The sequence below is a fragment of the Callithrix jacchus genome, chromosome 22, assembly GCF_049354715.1.
Source record: "Callithrix jacchus isolate 240 chromosome 22, calJac240_pri, whole genome shotgun sequence".
Classification (NCBI taxonomy): domain Eukaryota; kingdom Metazoa; phylum Chordata; class Mammalia; order Primates; family Cebidae; genus Callithrix; species Callithrix jacchus.
The window spans coordinates 25,282,438-25,305,560 of record NC_133523.1 but is presented as its reverse complement, the minus strand read 5'-3'; the positions used below and the strand labels follow the sequence as shown (position 1 = coordinate 25,305,560).

At 39.7% G+C, this 23,123-nt stretch overlaps 1 protein-coding gene across 5 annotated transcripts in view; it reads left to right on the top strand.

The window, feature by feature from the left end:
- The window catches only part of LOC100390149 (uncharacterized), a 46,659-nt gene that overhangs the window by 11,278 nt on the left and 12,258 nt on the right, over positions 1–23,123 (top strand). For all 5 annotated transcript variants that reach the window (XM_035286965.3, XM_078359896.1, XM_054249805.2 and 2 more), the window contains exons 2-3: positions 11,840–11,966; positions 12,461–12,556. In XM_035286965.3, coding sequence (XP_035142856.1) covers positions 11,840–11,966; positions 12,461–12,556 — 223 coding nt within the window. The remainder of the gene's footprint in view (positions 1–11,839; positions 11,967–12,460; positions 12,557–23,123) is intronic.

Below are 23,123 nucleotides of genomic sequence, written 5' to 3'. Positions count from 1 at the left end.
CAAAGACAGGAAAGCAAAAGCAGCTGCCTCATCACCCAGACATTGATTTGTTCTGATGTTTCAATGCTTCATGATACAATAAAAACACAATTTTCTTTAACAAACAAAAAGTGTTGGTGTGGATTCCAATGTAGGTCTCCCATTCAATGGCTAGACCAGAGAGTAACAGACATGAAATAGAAACCATATAAAATTCTTCTGGGAATATGCCCCCTTTCTTCCTAATGTTAATGTTTTTTGTTCATTTGTTTTTTGAGGCAGAGTCTCAGTGTGTTGCCCAGGCTGAAGGATTGTGGCTCAAACTCAACTCAGTGCAATTTACACCTCCCAGGTTCAGGTGATTCTTCTGTCTTAGCCTCTCGAGTAGCTGGGATTACAGTTACTGGCCAGCATGCCTGGTTAATTATGTTTTGTATTTTTCATAGAGACGGGTTCTCACCATGCCGGCCAGTCTGGTCTCGAATTCCTGACTTCCAGTAATCCACCTACCTCATTTTTTCAATGTGTTGGGGTTATAGACATGAGCCACTGTGCCCAGCACATTGATGTTTTTAAAGCTGATAGCAGCTGTTCACTTTGAGCAGTTAGAGGGCTTTTTTTTTTTTTTTTTTGAGACAGAGTTTCACTCTTTTTACCCAGGATGGAGTGCAGTGTTGTGATCTCGGCTCACTGAAACCTCTGCCTCCTAGGTTCAAGCAATTGTCCTGCCTCAGCCTCCCCAGAAGCTTGGAGAAAGCAATTTTTATAGAGATGTATTTTCTGGCTGAATTGGTCAATCTTGTATCTAATGTGAGATTTTTCTTCAGATCCTTTTAACTTTTATTTTTCTCAATGTAATCTTTCTCAGAATGAGAGCTGTTTTTGCCCAGGCTAAAGTATAGTGGCTAAGTCTTAGCTCCCTGGAAGCTTCAGCTCCCAGGCTCAAGTGATTCTCCCACCTCAGCTTCCTCGGTGGCTGGGACTACAGGCACCTACCACCATGCCCAGCTAATTTTGTTATTTTTTATAGAGACAAGATTTCACCACGTTGGCCAGGCTGCTGTTGAACTCCTGACCTCAAGTGATCCTCCCACCTCAACCTTCCAAAGTTCTGGGATTATAGGCATGAGACACAGTTTCTGGCCAAGAGCTGTCTTTATCTCCAGTGCTTTAGGTATCTTTTTCAGAAGACCTATTAGTTTTCCTCTGTGTCTGTGAATGAGGTGGGCTGTCACAGTGAGAACTCTTGAAGCTATCTCTCTCTGGACTACTGCTTGAAATCCAGCAGTATTTTTTTCATCATTAATAACAGAAGCAGAGGTTGAGACACTGCTCCCATTTCCATTGTTATGAAGGAGCAATTCTACCCAGGAGTCCTGCAGGCTGTCCTCCTGCAGCTCAAACTTTACTCTCTGATGTGACACTGCAGTGCTGTTGTGGCAATTTGGGTTCACATAAGTTATGAGTTACCAGCTGTAAGTTCTGTGTTGTGGAATGTGACTCAGTTGCAGATAATAGGGGTCAAGAGAGTACATTAACCCCCAGGGGAGGGAAAGCAGGAGTGCTAGATCCCAGTGCTCAGGAAGTAGAGAGCCATGGCTTTAAAATGTACATAGAAATGACGATCTACCCTAATCAACGATTTTTGTAGAAAAGTGAAAGCGTACTTTCAGCAGGCACCAGGCTTCTAGTTGCAAAACTACCTTCAGTCATGAAGATGTGAAAAGTTTATTCAGTCATTAACTATAATTAATTAGTATACATGGATGGCCTCCCCAGTTGCAAGGTAAATTTAGGATGAACTATGTATGACATGGTTCTGTATGTTTTTCTACTTGTGGACTAATTATGATGACCATCTTTCTGTCTTTGCAGTCTTTTAAGCAGATTGACTGTGATACCGTTTATAGTCAGATTTAATTTTGTAATCATAGTATGTTTTCTTTTTATCCTATCTTCCTTTCTTCTTTTTTTTCTTCCCCCCTCCTTTTTTTCACCCTCCCTCTCTCTTTTGCTCTTGTTGCCCAGGCTGGACTGCAATGGCACATTCTTGTCTAAGTGCAACCTCCACCTCTTGTGTTCAAGAGGTGATTCTCTTGCGTCAGCCTCCTGAGTAGCTGGGATTAGAGGCATGCACCACCACACCCGGCTTATTTGCTACTTTTAGTAGATCCAGTTTCTCCATGTTGGTCAGGCTGGCCTCAAACTCCTGATCTCAGATTCTTTGCCTATCCTGGCCTCCCGAAGTGCTGGGATTACAGGCCAGAGCCACTGTGCCCAGCCTCTTTTTTTGAGAAGGAGTCTTGCTCTGTAGCCCATGCTGGAATGTAGTGGCTCAACCTCAGCCCACATCAACCTCTGATTCCTTCATCCGTTCAAACAATTTTTCTGCTGCAGCCTCCGGAGTATCTGGGATTACAGAAATGTGCCAACATGCCCAGCTAATTTTTGTATTTTTAGTAGAGACAGAGTTTCACCATATTGGTGAACTTGATCTTGAACACCTGACCTCGTGATCTGCCTGCCTCAGCCTCCCAAGGTGTTAGGATTACAGATGTGAGCAACTGCACGTGGCCTACCATTTTGTTTTGTTTCCTTCCCTTCTTCCTTCCTTCCTTCCTTCCTTCCTTCCTTCCTTCCTTCCTTCCTTCCTTCCTTCCATTTCTTTCTTTCTCTTTTTCTCTCTCTCTCTTTCTCACTTGCTCTTTTTTCTCTTTTGTCTCTCTTTCTTCTCTTTTTTGACAATTTTATTCTTTTTGCACAGGCTGAAATTCAGTGGTGCAATCTTGGCTCATCACAACCTCTGCCTCCCAGGTTCAAGCAGTTCTCCTGTTTAAATTTCCGAGGTAGCTGGAATTACAGGCATGCATCTCCGGGTCTGGCTAATTTTGTATTTTTAGTAGAAATAGGGTTTCTTTCTGTTTCTCAGGCTGGTCTCCAACTCCTGACGTCAGGTGATATGCCTACCTCAGCCTCCTTAAGTGCTGGGATTACAGGTGTGAGTCACCGTGGCTGGCCTTACAGTTATGTTTTCTAACAGTCATATTATTGTGAAGTTTTCCTGGGGATGGAGAACATATTTCTTATAATTATATTTTCTAAACACTTAGAAGACATGATATAAACACAAAAGGTTCCAACCAAGCTTTATTCTAGAGGGGCCTTTCCTTTTGAAGCTTTTTGTCAAGTTACAGTTATGCTGTAAAGTGCATGCTGTCTCCTAGATATATAGGCAGAATTGTGTCTCTGCCTGTTTGGTATCTATAGTCTTCTACAGTGACTTCTAGAGAGGCCAGATGAGATGGCTACAAACTTCACAGGGGAGCATTCAGTCATTTTACTTCTGTCATTGACTCTTGTATCAAAAAACGTGAAACTGATTGAGAGCTCATGGCTCACAGAAACACAGTTAGAGTAACATGAGTGCATCGAGTAGACATATAGACACGAGAACCTCCACTTTCCTTTTCTGCTCTTGCTAAAGTGCTCAAATGTGCAGGTAGCATGTGCTGCTACTCCATGTAATTTGAACCTAACCCTGCAACCTCAAATGATAAATCTAGGTCTTGAAATTTGGGGAAATAAACTTTTTTCTTTTTTTTTGAGACGGAGTTTTGCTGTTGTTACTCAGATTGGAGTGCAATGGCATGATCTTGGCTCACTGCAGCCTCCGCCTTCTGGGTTCAAGCAGTTCTCCTGCCTCAGCCTCCCAAGTAGCTGGGACTAGAGGTGTACCACCATGCCCAGCTAATTTTTGTATTTTTAGTAGAGACAAGGTTTCACCATGTTGACCAGGATGGTCTCAATCTCTTGCTTAAATTTCGTGATCCACCCTCCTCGGCCTCCCAAAGTGCTGGGATTATAGGCGTGAGCCACCGCGCCCAGCTGGAAATAAACTTTTTTCTGAGAAATGCAAGCCCTTTTAGTTATCAAACCCAGAGAGACATTAAGAGAGCACAATTATGTTTTTCTCACCCTTTCAACTATATCTTTTGAAACTCTTCACTATGTTGTACCCAAGCGAGTCAAGGAATGAACACAATCTGATAGTGAATTATAAGTCTTTTTTTTTTTTGAGATGGAGTTTCGCTCTTGTTACCCAGGCTGGAGTGCAGTGGCACAATCTCGGCTCATCACAACCTCCGCCTCCTGGGTTCAGGCAATTCTCCTGCCTCCACCTTCTGAGCAGCTGGGATTACAGGCACGCACCACCGTGCCCAGCTAATTTTTTGTATTTTTAGTAGAGACGGGGTTTCACCATGTTGACCAGGATGGTCTCGATCTCTTGACCTCGTGATTCACCCGCCTCGGCCTCCCAAAGTGCTGGGATTACAGGCTTGAGCCATTGCGCCCGGCCAAATTATAAGTCTTTTATGAAGCCGGCGATCGAGAGGTAGCTAATGCTTAAAATTCTCTCGGCCCTTAAGAAAAAGTTCAGTGGTCTTTCATACCTTAGTTTTAAAAGGGAGGGGGAACCCAGCTGAAGCAAATTTTTCACGAAAACAAAGTAAGCAAAGGTTAAAAGATAAATTGATAGACTTGAGAAATAAAACAGTGCCAGGTAGAAGGGGTAAAGCAGTCATGAAAGACATACAACTTATAGATAATGGGGGCTCTCGGTGCTCAACTCTATCTACATTCCCAGGCTCTGCTGGTACCACTTAACTCTGCCTCTTATCTACCAGGGCCTTCCTGGGTGCCCAGTGTCAGCCTGCCCTAGCTACATACTGTAGTTACATACTTCATGGTGAGAGAATAACTAAAATGAAGAAGCTAAGATGGAGTCTGTCTGGCTCAAGAAGCTAACATAAAGCCTGAACAGATTCTAGTCTGAGAAAGAGTTAGTTCTAGCTGGCAAATAGCAGGTTATCACAACTACTGTGACAAGTAGGTATAAATTAAATAATGTCACAAAAGACACTATATCCCATACTCTAAACCTTAATAATGTGTAACTAATCAATAATCAAAGTTATTTCTTTAAATTAAAAAGACTTTCTATTTCTTTCACTTTTTGACTGAGCTTAAAATGAGTGCTGCCTAAACTAACCAATGAAGGCATTATGCTTTAAGAAAAATCACAAGGAAAAGTATTGTAAGCAACAGTAGTCCCTGTTGGACCAGGTTCCAAGGGAAAGGGTGGAGAGATTCAACCAGTTAGAATGAAAGATGAAGATAAAGTTCTCCCAGAAAATGGAGGCACCAAAGTATTTCTAGGTGACAAGGATTATCTCCTATTTAGAGAGGTGACATTCTTAGAAAGTAGGTAGACTGAAATAAATCACTATTGAAATGGTGCGGTCCATTCTACTGAAGTTCCGAAATCTTTCATCATCTAAATAATTTTAATGTCTTTTATAATAAACTAGTGACAACTAATGACCAAAAAAAAAAAAAGAAGTCTGCTTGAGAAACAACTTTTTGTTTATTTGTTTGTTTGTTTTAAAGATGGAGTCTCACTCTGTTATACAGGCTGGAGTGTAGTGGCACAATCTTGGCTCACTACAACTTACACTTCCCAAGTTCAAGTAGTTCTCCTGCCTCAGCCTCCTGAGTAGCTGGAATTCCAAATACTACCACCATACCCAGCTAATTTTTTTTTTTTTTTTTTTTTTGTATTTTTAGTAGAGACAGTGTTTCACTATCTTGGCCACGCTGGTCTTGAACTCCTGACCTTGTGATCCATCCACCTTGGCCTCCCAAAATGCTGGGATTACAGGCATGAGCCACCACACACGGTTTTTTCTATTTTTATTTTTTATCTTTTTCTTTTTTTAAGATAAAGTTTTGCTTTTGCCTTCCAGGCTGGAGTGCAATGGCCATCTTAGCTCACTACAGCCTCTGCCTCCCAGGTTGAAGCAATTTTTCTGCCTCGGCCTCTCAAGTCGATGGGAATACAAGACCCTTTGAAAATGCCTGAATAATTTTTGTATTTTTTTTCTTTTTTCTGCCCCCAGTCCCCTAATTTTTGCATTTTTAATAGAAATGGGGTTTCACCATTTTGGCCAGGCTTGTCTCAGTCTCTTGACTTCTTGTGATCCACCCACCTTGGCCTGCCAATAAGCTATAATTACAGGTGTGAGCCACCGTGCCTGGTGAGAAACAACTTTTTATCAGATTTCTCTGTTGTCTCTTTCTCTGTTTTTACAAATCCAGTTTTTGTTTTTGTGTTTTTAAGAGAGAGTCTTGCTCTGTCACCCAGGGACATAGTGTGAGGGCATCTCTCTTTCAGTTGTACTTTACTTGGTGTAACACCCAAAAATGGAGAGTGAGGCTAATTCCACCTAGAATCTTCACATAAGTTTTGGCCTCTGCCTGAGATTTACAAGACAAGGTCGATTTTGGATAGACATTGTACAGAAAACTAAGAGGAGGCATTTTCTGCGTTGCAAGATGTCAAGACAGACATCTTAAACTTCCCCTTTGAGAGTGGCTCTTTGAGCTTTTCAAGTCTTATGCAGTGTCCAGGTCTGTGAGAGGCTCATGAGGATAAAGAGAATCTTATGATAGAATCTGTAATTTTAAAGAACCATCTTAGGAGTAAAAGATCAAGACTGTGTAGTATCCAGAGGCATAACCACAACTATACCTATGCACAAAAATGTGATACCGAAGTAGCATATTCTTGTCTTTCCTGTTACCCAAGAACTAGTATTATGACAGATATCCCAGTTGTGGAGGTCCACCAGCGCAGGTCCATTTTTTATTTAGAATCTGCCTAAATTTTCTGAGTTTGGTGGCTCACACTTGTAATTTCAGCAGTTTGGGAGGTCGAGGTGGGTGCATCACCTGAGCTCAGGAATTCACGAACCTGCCCAACGTGATAAAACCCCATCTGTACAAAAATATAAAAATTATGTCAACTTGGTGGTATGCACCTGTAGTGCCTGCTATTTGGTAGGCTGAGGCAGGAAAATCGCCTGAACCTGGGAGGCAGAGGTTGCAATTAGCCAATATTGCATCATTGCACTCTAGCCTGGGCAGCAGGGCAAAACCCCATATCGAAGAAAGAAAAGATAAGAAAAGAGGAGAGGGTGAGGGTGAGGCTGAGGGCCTGACTCTCGCCTGCCTGACTTATCATTGGGCCACCAGCACAGGGTCCCTGGGAACCTTGTCACAATCACCGAGGCATCTGTGAGTTTTTGAGAATTTCCAGAGCAGAATTTTATTAGGCTGACAGGAGTGGTTAATTCTACTTTGTCTCAGTCTAAGAGAAATGACTCATTCTGTGTTTGTTCTTCACCTCATACAAGAGATGTTTTTGGTTGATGCTCAAATGAGAGTTTCTACAGTTTCCTTGTACTTGAGTGAAAAGCAGTGAGGATATCAGAATACTCACACACATAAACCAATTGCTTGTATTTCATACAGTCATTAGAAAAATAGGTAAAGCAGACACGGTCCCTACAATCCAGGAACTTTTAGTCTATAGTAGCAACTGGATAAAAGGTTGAATTATTCATTATGTGGTGAGTACAATAAATAGTTGTGTAAAAAAACAGTTGAGCTTTATTTGGACCACTTTCTTTTTACTTTTAATTATTTTGAGAGAGAGTTTTTTTTTTTGTGGTTCAGGCTGAAATGCAATGGCATGATCTCGACTTACTGCAACCTCTGCCCCGCTCCCCGTGCGAGTTCTAGTGATTCTCCAGCCCCCGCCTCCTGAGTAGCTGGAATTAGAGGCACGTGCATCCTAAACCATGGCATGTGCAAACCATCCCTGGCTAATTTTGTATTTTTATGTTAGCAGAGATGTGGTTTCTCCATGGTCAGGCTTATCTCAAACTCCCAACCTCAGGTAATCTGCCTGCCTCAGCCTCTCAAAGTTCTGGGATTACAGACGTGAGCCAGAGCACCTGACCCTCACTTTCTCTATGTTGTTGTGACTTGTGATGTTTTCACCTGAAGGGATATTTATCAACCGAAGAGTTGTTATTTATTTGTTTTATTTGTTTTTTTTGTTTGTTTGCTTGATGTTTCTTTTCTGGGGTGTTTGAAGATGGAGTCTCACCTTGTTGCCCAGGCTAGAGTGGAGTGGCTTGATCTCAGCTCACTGTAACCTTCACTTTCTGAGTTCACATGATTCTCCTGCCTTAGCCTCCTCAGTAGCTGGGATTACAAGTATAGGCCACCACATTTGGCTAATTTTTGTATTTTAGTAGAGACCAATTTTCTCCATTTTGGCCAGGCTGGTGTGCAACACCTGCCTTGACCTCCCAAAATACTGGATTACAAGCGTGAGACACCACACTCAAATCTATTATTTGTATTTCTTTAACTTAAGAATATGTATTTATCTTCTAATAAAATTATCCTATGAAACCTAAAGTGATTTGTTTTAATTACTTATTAATATATAATATGAAATTGATGGAAAAGTGGTTAAAAAAGATTAAAATTTTACAATCTCTAAAATTTAGGATTTTTCTATGTAAGCTTAGGAAAAACAGAACTAGAAATTCACCCAGTGGCATAGAGAACCAGATTGTACATAGGGTCCACTTTCTGCCCCAGCCCTTTTTAGAGGTCTTATTTAGATCTGGCCCTACCTTTGATTCTCACCTCATGGAACTGAATAGAAGAGATCAGAGTTTTGAATGATGAATCTTGTTCTACTTTTAGAGCTCATGCTCACAATTTTCTGAAAAAAAGAAAAAAAGAAAATAAAAGAAAAAAACCTAGATAAATCAGAAATATAAAGTATGTATTTTAGGGTCTTAATTTCAAATTTTTAACTTTAAAATTAGTGTTTGCACAGACATTCTATTTAGCAACTTTTTTTCTGTTCCTGCAGATCTAGTAGTTTCTCCACAAGGCACAAAAAGTAAATATAAACACCATATCGATTTTTGTAAATTACATTAAACTCTTTATTTCTGTATGACTTCCAGTTGTCTGTATTTATATTTATTTTATACATTTTAAATAAAATCAATGGCAGAGAAATTGGAAGAAATATTCTTGTTTTTTTTTTCTAAATATTTGGAATTATTTAGCCCTTAGGATCAGTATTATTAGAAGTAAGTTTCATAATGTGTTATTACAGTGCTCTGTAAAATCTTCTTGAGCACATAGTATCTGCTTAATAAACATTTTATTAGTACATATGTCTATGTTGTTTTCTAAATACAGATTTAAGGCCCAGCATGGTGGTTCACACAAGTAATCCCAGCGCTTTGGGATGCTGAGGTGGGCTGATCATTTGAGGTCAAGAGTTTGAGACCACCGTGGCCAACATGGTGAAACCGTATATCTACTAAAAATACAAAGAAACAAAATAGCCAGTCATGGTGGCACAAATCTGTAGTCCCAGCTACTTGGGAGGCTGAGGCAGAAGAATCACTTGAACCTTGAAAGCAGAAGTTGAAGTAAGCGTAGATCTCGCCCCTGCACTCCATCCTGGGTAACAAAGCAAGATTTTATCTCAATAAATAAATAAATAAATACATGCAGACTTAGTCAGACGTTGCCCCTTTCTGTTTTTCCTGTAAACTTCAAAAAGCCAGCAAAGATTATGATACTTTATGATAAAGATTGGTTGTCTTCGTTTGTGCCGCAAGTATTTATGTTGTGATGAGAGTACAAAGCATAAGAGACTTTGTGCTGTGCCTTCTTTTTAACTAATGTTAATAATGAGCCTTGGGGAGCAAGTCAGCATTGGCAGGGGACTTATTGAAAACACTCATTTATTGGCTCTTTTCCAAACCTGTAGGATCACACTACATAGAGTGGGACCAAAATTACCGAGTAATTGTAAGCTCATTACAGCTTGAGAGGTAATGGGTAGTTAAGTGGTTCTAAGTTTAGGTTGCTAATTAGAAGCAAATGGCAAGTTTGCAAAAATTTCTTTACTTGTGCCCTTCCTGTCATAGGTTTTGATTAATGTTCTGGGTGGAAGTATTCATATTGTTTTAATTAAATGTCTCATGTGACTGTAAGTTGTGGCCAGAATCAAATATAGGGGGTTCAAGATATATTTGTGAGCGTTAAGTTTCACCTGTTTACTAAAAGGTGGTCCTAAAGCCTGTTTTCTTTGGGTTTCATAGGGACAAGGCACTGTGGCTCATGTTTTCTTTAGTGTAGAAGAAATTGGCAGAAGAAGGCAACCGAGAACACGAAAGGAGAAACATATTTTTTACCTGTGCAGCAGCTTATTTTTCCTGAATCTCTTGTTACAAAGTATAAAAATGGCTGGAGTTATTTCATCTTTGTTCTTCTGCCTATGGGTGTGGTGGCAGCAGGTAAACATGGTGCTGACACCATTCAAAGCATATTCTCAAGATGCATCTGTAATTTGTCCAGAGAATCTTATCTGAGAAGAAGAAATCCTAAAGAAGAAGGAGAACTAGAAAATAATGGCAATTTTAATAATGATTTTATTTTTTAGATGGAGTTTCACTCTAGTTGCCCAGACTGTAGTGCAATGGTGTAATCTCAGCTCACAGCTAACTCTACCTCTTGGGTTCAAGTGATTCTGCTGCCTCAGCCTCCCAAGCAGCTGAGATTACAGGCTACCACATCTGGCTAGTTTTTACAGTTTTACTGGAGATGGGGTTTCTCCATGTTGGTCAGGCTGGTCTCAAACTCCTGACCTTAGGTGATCCACTCACCTCAGCCTCCGAAAGTGCTGGCATTACAGGCGTGAGCCTCCACACCTGGCCTGATGTCTTTCTGTCCATAAAAATGGAATGTTTTTCCATTTGATTGCGTCCTCTCTTAGTTGAGCAGTGGTTTGTAGATCTCCTTGAAGAGATCCTTCCCATTCCTGGTTAGCTGTATTTCTAGGTATTTTATTCTTTTTGTAGCAGTTTTGACTTTCATGTATGATTTGGCTCTCTGTTAATTGTTGGGTTATAGGAATGCTTGTGATTTGTTTATTTTTAGTGGAGATGGGGTTTTACCATGTTGGCTAAGATGGTCTTGATGTTTTGATGTGATTTTCTTGCCTCAGCCTCCAAAAGTGTTTGGCTTATAGGCATGAGCCACCATGCCTGGTGAATCCATTGTTTCTTATGATGAAATTCACACTATAAGTTACTTTTGAGGGGGAAGTGATACTGTATCCTTCTGTGTACCTCAGCACATCATAGAACTGTGTCTTCATTCAGTTAATGTTAATAACCCACTTAGTTAATAAGCTTTGTGACAGAATTTTTTTCTCTATAGAGTTAATTATTTTTCTCTTCATTATTACATATCTTTTTGCAGCTGATGTGGATAAACAATCACTTTTAATCTGGTAGCTGCCCTTTCTTATGTTTTCTTTACATTTATCTGTCTTTGGAAAATGAAAGCTCTCATCTTTGTTTACAGGCTAGAAAAACTAAAAAACACAGGCTCGTTCACTTACTGTATGTTTGACAAAATAGTTTTTTTGGCCAAAAACATTGGCATTAGTGGTGAGCTTGTTAGAGATTCAGAAACTCAGATTGTTTTCCAGATTCTCTGAAAAAATCATCTGCATTAGTATCTCCAGTTTATTGTACACATTAAAATTTCAGCAGTACTTTCTAACTCAGTATATCTTTTCCATCTGAAAAATTTACACATTTCATTCTGTGTGATATAAATATAGTACTCAGAAATGTACGTGTTTGTGTTTATGCCCTCAGTTTTCTACCTCATTAACAAGAAAAGTACCATCTATAAGTTGATGTTGTAGACCTTATGCTATTCTCTTTTCTCACAGTAAGAGAGTAAGTTGGAGAATATTTCTTTGTTGAGAGTTATTTATTAGATATTGTCAGTCACTCTTGTAAGTAAGAAGCAGGTATCTTTATTTTCATTTTACCTTGAGTCAGATTAAAAATTCTGCTCATTTTCCATTTGTTTAATATGTATGTGTTCGTGTATTTTTCAGGGAGTGTTGACATTTAGGGATGTGGCCATAGAATTCTCTCAGAAGGAGTGGCAATGCCTGGACACTGCACAGCGGAATTTATATAGAAATGTGATGTTAGAGAATTATGGAAACCTGGTCTACCTGGGTAAGCATAACTTCAGTACACAATTTAATAATATATCCTATAAGTTTAATTTCTCTCTCTTTTTTTCTTTCTTACTCTTTCTTTGTAGAATAATTTTTGGTAATTTTTGCTTTCAGATCTGCTTAAAAAAAAAACTGCAACATTTGTCTAATAAAAAAGAATTTTAAGATGTTTAATTTTGACCTGAACTTTCCACATTTCTGAACTGATCTGTGTTCTTCACTCTAAATTAGTGTCAAATTTTGAAATTTAGTGGCGTAACATTCTGTTTATTACATCTTAAAATCTGATAGCCACTACGTTTTGATTTAGTAGTACCAGGTAGTGAAATTACAAACTTACAAAATTAAAATATGTTTTAAAATATTTTGTTGTAAATTAGTAGTTTAGAATTATTTTACTAAAATATTTTATTACATGCTTTTTACTGAGCACACTATTAAGTTGGTAATTGGAGAATATGTGCAAGATTCATGTAATTTTTAATAAAACAGGTATTGCTACCTCTAAGCCAGACCTGATCACCTGTCTGGAGCAAGGACAAGAACCTTGGAATGTGAAGAGACATGAGTTTGAAGCCAAACTCCCAGGTAGGTGAAAGTGAAAGTGAGTACAACAGATGGCCCATGGAAACATCTTCTGTCTTATCGTATCATTTAAAATCTCTAAAGATTTTACTTTTCCTTCAGTGATCTTTCTTTACTTTTAAAGTGACAACCAAAGTCCTCTTCATGGCACATAAGAGACTGCAAAATCTGATCGCTCTTTCATTGTTTTTGAAAATCAGATAGGTGTGTAATTTGGAGAAATTTTATATGTTAAACTGTTCTTTTAAACTCTCTTTTTACATGTCTAAAATGTGTGAGAGTAGTGGTTTCTCTTCTATTATTTTTATTATTACTTTTTTGAGATGGAGTTTTGCTCTTGTCACCCAGGCCGGAGTGGAATGGTACGATCTCAGCTCACCCCAACCTCCACCTTCTGGGTTCAAGCGATTCTGCTGCCTCAGGCTCCCGGATAGCTGGGATTACAGTTGCCCACCACCATGCCAGGCTAACTTTTGTATTTTTAGTAGAGACAGGGTTTCTTCATGTTGGCCAGGTTAGTCTCATTCTCAGTGTCAGGTGATTCACCCCCCACCTCCATCTCCCAAATTGCTGGGATTACAGGCATGAGCTACTGAGCCCAGATTATTATTTTTGTATTGCTAATTTTTCTGGCTTTTTCTTTTATAGCCTTGAAGTATAGTTTGAAATTATAAATTATGATGTTCTGCTTTGTTGTTTTTCAAGATTTCTTTGGCTATTTAACATTTATTGTAGTTCTAAGTGAATTTTAGAATTACATTTTCTATTACTGTAGAAAATATTGAAATTTTTATAGAGTTTATTAAATCTAAAAATCACTATAGGTAATATGGCACTTTATTTTTATTTTTATTTTTATTTTTTTTTTTAATTTTTTATTGGATTATAGGTTTTGGGGTACATGAGCAGAGCATGCAAGACAGTTGTGTAGGTACACACATGGCAGTGTGCTTTGCTTTTCTTCTCCCCTTCACCCACATTTGGCATTTCTCCCCAGGCTATCCCTCCCCACCTCCCCCTCCCACTGACCCTCCCCTTTTCCCCCCAATAGACCCCAGTGTTTAGTACTCCCCTCCCTGTGTCCATGTGTTCTCATTTTTCATCACCCACCTATGAGTGAGAATATGCGGTGTTTCATTTTCTGTTCTTGTGTCAGTTTGCTGAGGATGATGTTTTCCAGATTCATCCATGTCCCTACAAACGACACGAACTCATCATTTCTGATTGCTGCATAATATTCCATGCTGTATATGTGCCACATTTTTCCAATCCAGTCTATTATCAATGGGCATTTGGGTTGATTCCAGGTCTTTGCTATTGTAAACAGTGCTGCAATGAACATTCGTGTACATGTGTCCTTATAGTAGAACGATTTATAGTCTTTTGGATATATACCCAGTAATGGGATTGCTGGGTCAAATGGAATTTCTATTTCTAAGGCCTTGAGGAATCGCCACACTGTCTTCCACAATGGTTGAACTAATTTACACTCCCACCAACAGTGTAAAAGTGTTCCTTTTTCTCCACATCCTCTCCAGCATCTGTTGTCTCCATATTTTTTAATGATCGCCATTCTAACTGGCATGAGATGGTATCTCAATGTGGTTTTGATTTGCATCTCTCTGATGACCAGTGACGATGAGCATTTTTTCATATGATTGTTGGCCTCATATATGTCTTCTTTCGTAAAGTATCTGTTCATATCCTTTGCCCACTTTTGAATGAGCTTGTTTGTTTTTTTCCTGTAAATCTGCTTGAGTTGTTTGTAAATTCTGGATATCAGCCCTTTGTCAGATGGGTAGACTGCGAAAATTTTTTCCCATTCTGTTGGTTGCCGATCCACTCTAGTGACTGTTTCTTTTGCCGTGCAGAAGCTGTGGAGTTTCATTAGGTCCCATTTGTCTATTTTGGCTTTTGTTGCCAATGCTCTTGGTGTTTTGTTCATGAAGTCCTTGCCTACTCCTATGTCCTGGATAGTTTTGCCTAGATTTCCTTCTAGGGTTTTTATGGTGCCAGGTCTTATGTTTAAGTCTTTAATCCATCTGGAGTTAATTTTAGTGTAAGGTGTCAGGAAGGGGTCCAGTTTCTGCTTTCTGCACATGGCTAGCCAGTTTTCCCAACACCATTTGTTAAACATGGAATCCTTGCCCCATTGTTTGTTTTTGTCAGGTTGATCAAAGATTGTATAGTTGTATGTATGTTGTGTTGCCTCCGGTGCCTCTGTTTTGTTCCATTGGTCTATATCTCTGTTTTGGTACCAGTACCATGCTGTTTTGATTACTGTAGCCTTGTAGTATAGTTTGAAATCCGGTAGTGTGATGCCCCCCGCTGTGTTCTTTTTGCTTAGAATTGACTTGGCTATGTGGGCTCTCTTTTGGTTCCATATGAAGTTCATGGTGGTTTTTTCCAGTTCTGTGAAGAAAGTCAATGGTAGCTTGATGGGGATAGCGTTGATTCTGTAAATTACTTTGGGCAGTATAGCCATTTTCACGATATTAATTCTTCCTAACCATGAACATGGAATGTTTCTCCATCTGTTTGTGTCCTCTCTGATTTCGTTGAGCAGTGGTTTGTAGTTCTCCTTGAAGAGGTCCCTTACGTTCCTTGTGAGTTGTATTCCAAGGTATTTTATTCTTTTTGTAGCAATTGCGAATGGCAGTTCGCTCTTGATTTGGCTTTCTTTAAGTCTGTTATTGGTGTAGACGAATGCTTGTGATTTTTGCACATTGATTTTATATCCTGAGACTTTGCTGAAGTTGTTTATCAGTTTCAGGAGTTTTTGGGCTGAGGCGATGGGGTCTTCTAGGTATACTATGATGTCGTCTGCAAATAGAGACAATTTGGCTTCCACCTTTCCTATTTGAATACCCTTTATTTCTTTTTCTTGCCTGATTGCTCTGGCTAGAACTTCCAGTACTATATTGAATAGGAGTGGTGAGAGAGGGCATCCTTGTCTAGTACCAGATTTCAAAGGGAATGCTTCCAGTTTTTGCCCATTCAGTATGATATTGGCTGTTGGTTTGTCATAAATAGCTTTTATTACTTTGAGATACGTTCCATCGATACCGAGTTTATTGAGGGTTTTTAGCATAAAGGACTGTTGAATTTTGTCAAATGCCTTCTCTGCGTCAATTGAGATAATCATGTGGTTTTTGTTTTTGGTTCTGTTTATGTGGTGAATTACGTTGATAGACTTGCGTATGTTGAACCAGCCTTGCATCCCTGGGATGAATCCTACTTGATCATGATGAATAAGTTTTTTGATTTGCTGTTGCAATCGGCTTGCCAATATTTTATTGAAGATTTTTGCATCTATGTTCATCATGGATATTGGCCTGAAGTTTTCTTTTCTCGTTGGGTCTCTGCCGGGTTTTGGTATCAGGATGATGTTGGTCTCATAAAATGATTTGGGAAGGATTCCCTCTTTTTGGATTGTTTGAAATAGTTTTAGAAGGAATGGTACCAGCTCCTCCTTGTGTGTCTGGTAGAATTCGGCTGTGAACCCATCTGGACCTGGGCTTTTTTTGTGAGGTAGGCTCTTAATTGGTGCCTCAACTTCAGACCTTGTTATTGGTCTATTCATAGTTTCAGCTTCCTCCTGGTTTAGGCTTGGGAGGACACAGGAGTCCAGGAATTTATCCATTTCTTCCAGGTTTACTAGTTTATGTGCATAGAGTTGTTTGTAATATTCTCTGATGATGGTTTGAATTTCTGTGGAATCTGTGGTGATTTCCCCTTTATCATTTTTTATTGCATCTATTTGGTTGTTCTCTCTTTTATTTTTAATCAATCTGGCTAGTGGTCTGTCTATTTTGTTGATCTTTTCAAAAAACCAGCTCTTGGATTTATTGATTTTTTGAAGGGTTTTTCGTGTCTCAATCTCCTTCAGCTCAGCTCTGATCTTAGTAATTTCTTGTCTTCTGCTGGGTTTTGAGTTTTTTTGATCTTGCTCCTCTAGCTCTTTCAATTTTGACGATAGAGTGTCAATTTTGGATCTCTCCATTCTCCTCATATGGGCACTTATTGCTATATACTTTCCTCTAGAGACTGCTTTAAATGTGTCCCAGAGGTTCTGGCACGTTGTGTCTTCATTCTCATTGGTTTCGAAGAACTTCTTTATTTCTGCCTTCATTTCGTTGTTTACCCAGTCAACATTCAAGAGCCAGTCGTTCAGTTTCCATGAAGCTGTGCGGTTCTGGGTCGGTTTCTGAATTCTGAGTTCTAACTTGATTGCACTATGGTCTGAGAGGCTGTTTGTTATGATTTCAGTTGTTTTGCATTTGTTGAGCAGTGCTTTACTTCCAATTATGTGGTCAATTTTAGAGTAGGTGTGATGTGGTGCTGAGAAGAATGTGTATTCTGTGGATTTGGGGTGGAGAGTTCTGTAAATGTCCACCAGGTTTGCTTGCTCCAGGTCTGAGTTCAAGCCCTGGGTATCCTTGTTGATTTTCTGTCTGCTTGATCTGTCTAGTATTGACAGTGGAGTGTTAAAGTCTCCCACTATTATTGTGTGGGAGTCTAAGTCCTTCTGTAAGTCATTAAGAACTTGCTTTATGTATCTGGGTGCTCCTGTGTTGGGTCCATATATGTTTAGGATCGTTAGCTCTTCTTGTTGTATCGATCCTTTTACCATTATGTAATGGCCTTCTTTGTCTCTTTTGATCTTTGTTGCTTTAAAGTCTATTTTATCAGAGATGAGAATTGCAACTCCTGCTTTTTTTTGCTTTCCATTAGCTTGGTAAATCTTCCTCCATCCCTTTATTTTGAGCCTTTGTGTATCCTTGCATGTGAGATGGGTTTCCTGGATACAGCACACTGATGGGTTTTGGCTTTTTATCCAATTTGCCAGTCTGTGTCTTTTGATTGGTGCATTTAGTCCATTTACATTTAGGGTTAATATTGTTATGTGTGAATTTGATACTGCCATTTTGATGCTAAGTGGCTGTTTTGCCTGTTAGTTGTTGTAGATTCTTCATTATGTTGAAGCTCTTTAGCATTCAGTGTGATTTTGGAATGGGTGGTACTGATTGATCCTTTCTATGTGTAGTGCCTCTTTTAGGAGCTCTTGTAAAGCAGGCCTGGTGGTGACAAAATCTCTGAGTACTTGCTTGTTCGCAAAGGATTTTATTCTTCCTTCACTTCTGAAGCTCAGTTTGGCTGGATATGAAATTCTGGGTTGAAAGTTCTTTGCTTTAAGAATGTTGAATATTGGCTTGTAGTGTTTCTGCCGAGAGATCTGCTGTGAGTCTGATGGGCTTCCCTTTGTGGGTGACCCGACCTTTCTCTCTGGCTGCCCTTAGTATTCTCTCCTTTATTTCAACCCTGTTGAATCTGACGATTATGTGCCTTGGGGTTGCTCTTCTTGCGGAATATCTTTGTGGTGTTCTCTGTATTTCCTGCAATTGAGTGTTGGCTTGTCTTGCTAGGTGGGGGAAATTTTCCTGGATGATGTCCTGAAGAGTATTTTCCAGCTGCGATTCATTCTCTTCGTCCCCTTCTGGTACACCTATTAAACGTAGGTTAGGTCTTTTCACATAGTCCCACATTTCTTGGAGACTTTGTTCATTCCTTTTTGCGCTTTTTTCTCTGATCTTGGTTTCTCGTTTTATTTCATTGAGTTGGTCTTCGACTTCAGATATTCTTTCTTCTGCTTGGTCAATTCGGCTATTGAAACTTGCGTTTGCTTCGCAAAGTTCTCGTATTGTGTTTTTCAGCTCCTTTAATTCATTCATATTCCTCTCTAAGGTATCCATTCTTGTTATCATTTCCTCGAATCTTTTTTCAAATCTTTTTTCAAGGTTCTTAGTTTCTTTGCATTGATTTAATACATGATCTTTTAGCTCACAAAAGTTTCTCATTATCCATCTTCTGAAGTCTAATTCCGTCATTTCGTCACAGTCATTCTCCGTCCAGCTTTGTTCCCTTGCTGGTGAGGAGTTTTGGTCCTTTCTAGGAGGCGATGTGTTCTGGTTTCGGGTGTTTTCCTCCTTTTTGCGCTGGTTTCTTCCCATCTTTGTGGATTTGTCCGCTGGTCGTCTGCGTAGTTGCTGACTTTTCGTTTGGGTCTCTGAGTGGACACCCAGAATGTTGATGATGAAGTATTTCTGTTGCTTTGTTTTCCTTCTACCAGTCTAGCCCCTTCGCTGTACGACTGTTGAGGTCCGCTCCAGACCCTGCTTGTCTGGGGTGCACCTCTAGTAGCCGTGGCACAGCGAGGGATGCTACCAGTTTCTTTTTCTGCTCTCTTTGTCCCAGGATGATGCCTGCCTAATGACAGTCTTTTGGATATAGAGGGGTCAGGGAGCTGCTTGAGGAGACAGTTTGTACTTTATAGGGGTTTAATTGCTGAGCTGTGCACTCTGTTGTTCATTCAGGGCTGTTAGGCTGCTATGTTTGATTCTGCTGCAACACAGCTCATTAAACAACCCTTTTTTTTTCTCAAATGCTCTGTGTTGAGGGGTTTGGGCTTTATTTTTGGATGTCCGATCAGGTGTCCTGCCCAGCTCAAAGGCAGACTAGCCACTGTTTGGCTGCCGAGGCTCCGCCCTGCTGTTGTGTGATTCGCGCTGTTCCTGCCGGCTCTGCTGTGGTCTCCGCCACGCCCTGTGGCGGAGTCTCTTCGTTGTAGCGTGTTGCCTCAGCAACGGCAGGGTGCGTCAGCAGTGGGCGTGTATCTCAGTAGGGACGGGTTGCCTTGGCAACGGCTGGCTGCATCAGCAATGGGCGTGTATCTCAGTTGGGGCGGGTTGCCTCAGCAACGGCTTGCTGCGTCAGCAGTGGGCGTGTATCTCAGTTGGGGCGGGTTGCCTCGGCAACGGCTGGCTGCCAGCAGTGGGCGTGTATCTCAGTTGGGGCAGGTTGCCTTCGTAGTGGTGGACGCCCCTCCCCCACAGAGCGTCTCAGACCGTCTGCCCGGGATAGTTTGAAATCGCGGTTTTGTTCGTCCCACTGGGTATCCCAAGCGATCTCTCCCTGCAATCCCCTGGGCTGGGCTACTGTGCAAGTCTCGTTCAGTCTCAAGTCCAGCCCTCTCAAGTCTCGGGTTGCCGGTTCAACAAGGCACCCGGACAAGCGCGCCCTGTGGGGATTGCTGGGTAGGGCCGGCCGCCGCCGCCCCGGCTGCCGGCTTCGCCAGGCAGACCTACTGCCTGGCGTCCCGTGTCTTTTTATACTTGGGAGTTTCCCTGTTCTGTGGGCAACAAAGATCAGTCTGGAAATGCAGCACTGACTCACCGTTTGCGAATTCAACGCGGGCTCCAATCCTGGGTTGTTCTCGGCACTTTAACAATAGTCTTTCAACCAATAGACATGAAATGTTTTTATATTTATTTTTGTTATATAGTTTTTTAAATTGATGTATTTTTTATTTGAAAGATATTTAAGCTCCTTGGTTATATTTGTTCTTTGAAATGTATTATTTTAGTGCTATTGTAAGTAAGATTGCTTCCTTTCTCTTATCAGAGTGTTTGTTTAAAGTGTATGGAGCCATAACTTATACTTGTATGTTAATCTGTATTTTGCTAATTGAATGAGTGTTATTATTACTTTCAGTTTTAATGTAATGTTTATTTTTATATAAGATCAAATGATCTGCAAAAAGCAACTTTTTAATTATTTGTCTTTAATTTCAATAACCTAGAATATTTTCTGACTAATTTTTATTGCACACACTTCCAATGCTATGTTCAGATAGTAGCATTGAGAATAGGCACAATATACTTTTGCATTGGTGTCTGTGAATTTGAAGGAGCAAAAACCTCTTCACCTTTCTATAAAGTGGTTTCAGAAGGTAAAGATCTTTTGTTGAGCCCCAGGGTGATGGGATGCCCTATGGCTTTGTAGTGGAGAGTGGTTTTAGTGTGGTTACAAAGGCTGCTGGTTATGCATTAGGGTCCATCTTTAGTTGGCTTGTTATAAGGGGACTGGGTAGTTCTAATTCTTATATATGATTTTTGGGCAGACTGAGTATTCTTCAGGACTTTGCTTTGTTTGGCAGACTGCAGGTCAGGTTTCTGCACTTGGGTCTTCATATTGGAGGCTTTATATTAAGATGTAGATGAGTTTGGCTTTCACTGAGTACCAGAGAAAATTTCCCAAGGTCACTGTGGGTTTCTACATAGGCAGAGCTTGCCATGCGCTATGGCTCAGGGAGGTGAAACTGAGTCATGAAACTGCTTCATGGACCACAATGAGGGCCAACGTCTACAGCCCCAACAGCATGGCTATAAACGGGTGTCTTCTTCCAGGCCTCTGGAAGGGTGGGATCTTTCCCAGACTGTGGCTGGGAGGAATTTGGGATGATTACAGGGTAAGTTCAGAATTCACAGTGGGACCAAGTTCAGTGGGACATTTTCTGCTCTATAGCCAAGAACAGGATCCCTAGAATCTGCCACCTGAATCAAAGCCTGTCTTCTGAAAAGAATGTTCCTCTGTCTTGGGTATTAGCAGAGTTGTACAACTTCCTCCCTGGATCTTAAAGCTTTTTTAATGGCACTTATTTTGGAGATGAGGTCTTTCTACATAACACGGGCTGGTCTTGAAATCCTAGCCTGAAGTAGTTCTGTGACTCAATGTACCATGGACCTGTCATTACAGGTTTGAGCCATGATTCCTGTGTCTCTCATAAAGGGATTTTTGTTAGGGATGGCTGATGAATTTTCTTGCTGTCAGAAAATACGCAAATAGGGCATCCTTTATTTTCCCATCTTGATGATGTCACTCTCCCTGTACATTTCTACTTTACATTTTCTATTTTGATTTTTGTCTGTCATTTTAAATTTAGACATTTATGACAATATAGTAGAATTTACATGTTATGCCTGAAGTGAATTAGATAATTAGTAGGCAGGTGAAAAGTAAATGTAGGCAGCTAAATAAAAATAATAAGATTTTCACTCATTTTTGTCAGGCTATATCTAAAATAGAACATAAATCATTACCAAATATTTGTTTAATGTATCAGATTCTCTGACAATATTCTGCAAAATCTCTATATATTTTTTTCATTTAGCAATGTAAGGGTATTCTTTGCTTCTAAAGTTAGATTACAGATGTTTTATTTTGTGTAAGAATAGCATATATTTAAAACTTAAAAATTATCTCACTTAAATGCTTATTTATCAACAGTTTGGCATTCGAATCTTCTATTTAGCATTACACTGCATTTTATATGAAACTTTACTGCATTACAGTGGATGCCAATGATTCAAAATATTCATCTTCAATGAGTTCATAGTTACAGTAAACTATTGTAGTTATCCACACAAATTCTTTCTTAACGCTTCATCACTGCTGCATACCAGAGTTTATGAGTGAACATTTATTGTTTTGCAGTTCTGTATTAATGTGTTTTCTCAGTGTAGGTTGTTTAACATACTTCGTTGTGTTTTTTGGTTTTACACTTTTAGACAATTTGCAATTCTGTGTATACCCATACGTAGTTGTGTGGTTTAATTAAGAGATAAATCAACCATATGTCTATTACAGTCTGATTATATAAGTGTATATGGTTAATCTTGTATTTATGTTTTCTTAGATGATTTTTAATAATAAAGAATCTTGTCTAAATGAATAAAATTTATGTTCTTAAATCTGTTTAAGTGTACCTTTCATGGCCAGTGATGGTAGTGGTTTACATCTAATCCCCCAATTTTGGGAGGCCACAGCAGGAAGACTGTGTGAGTTCAAAAGCTTGAGAACAGCCTGAGAGACATATGGAGACCTCATCTCTATAAAATATTTTAAAAGTTACCCAGACATAGTAGTAAGGTCCTATCTTTTTGGGAGATTAAGGAGGGAGGATTATTTGAACCTGAAAGTATGAGGCTGCAATGAGCTATAACTGTGTCATGCACTCCAGCCTGGGTGACAGAGTATGACTCTGATTCAAAAACAGTGTTCATTTCAGGCATGGTAAGTATATTTACTTTGTTTTATGAAAGATTTCTGGAAATTTTGTTATATGCAGTAAACAACTACCAGTTTTTCCCATTTTTTTTTTTTTTTTTTGCACTTTTCAAACTCCATTCTGTTTTTTCTTGCTAAGAGTAGCTGCTTTGTATATCTCATAACATCTCTTTTTGTGGCTGGCTCATTTTATTTTGCATAATGTCATCAAGATTTACCTTTATAGTTAGAATACTTTCTGATGTTTGCAAACTGAGTAAATATTTTTATATTTTTATATTTTCAATTATATCTACTGAACTATTTGGTGACAGAAATTTGCATTGTTTTTACCTATTGGCTTTCAGTAGCACTGGTAAGATAATTATGGGTATGCAAATGACTCTTCTTTATATTACCATATATGGGAGAGTTTTCATATATGTGCTGCATTGTGTTGCATGTATTAATATTATTATTTTATTTTGAGATGCAGTCTCACTGTGTCACCGAGGCAGGAGTGCAATGGAGGGCTCGCAGTTCACTGCAATCTCCACCTCCTGGGTTCAAGCAATTGTCCTGCCTCAACCTCCTGAGTAGCTGGGATTACAAGTACCTGCCACCATGCCTGGCTAATTTGTGTATTTTTAGTAGGGAAAAGGATTCACTATGTTGTTCAGGCTGG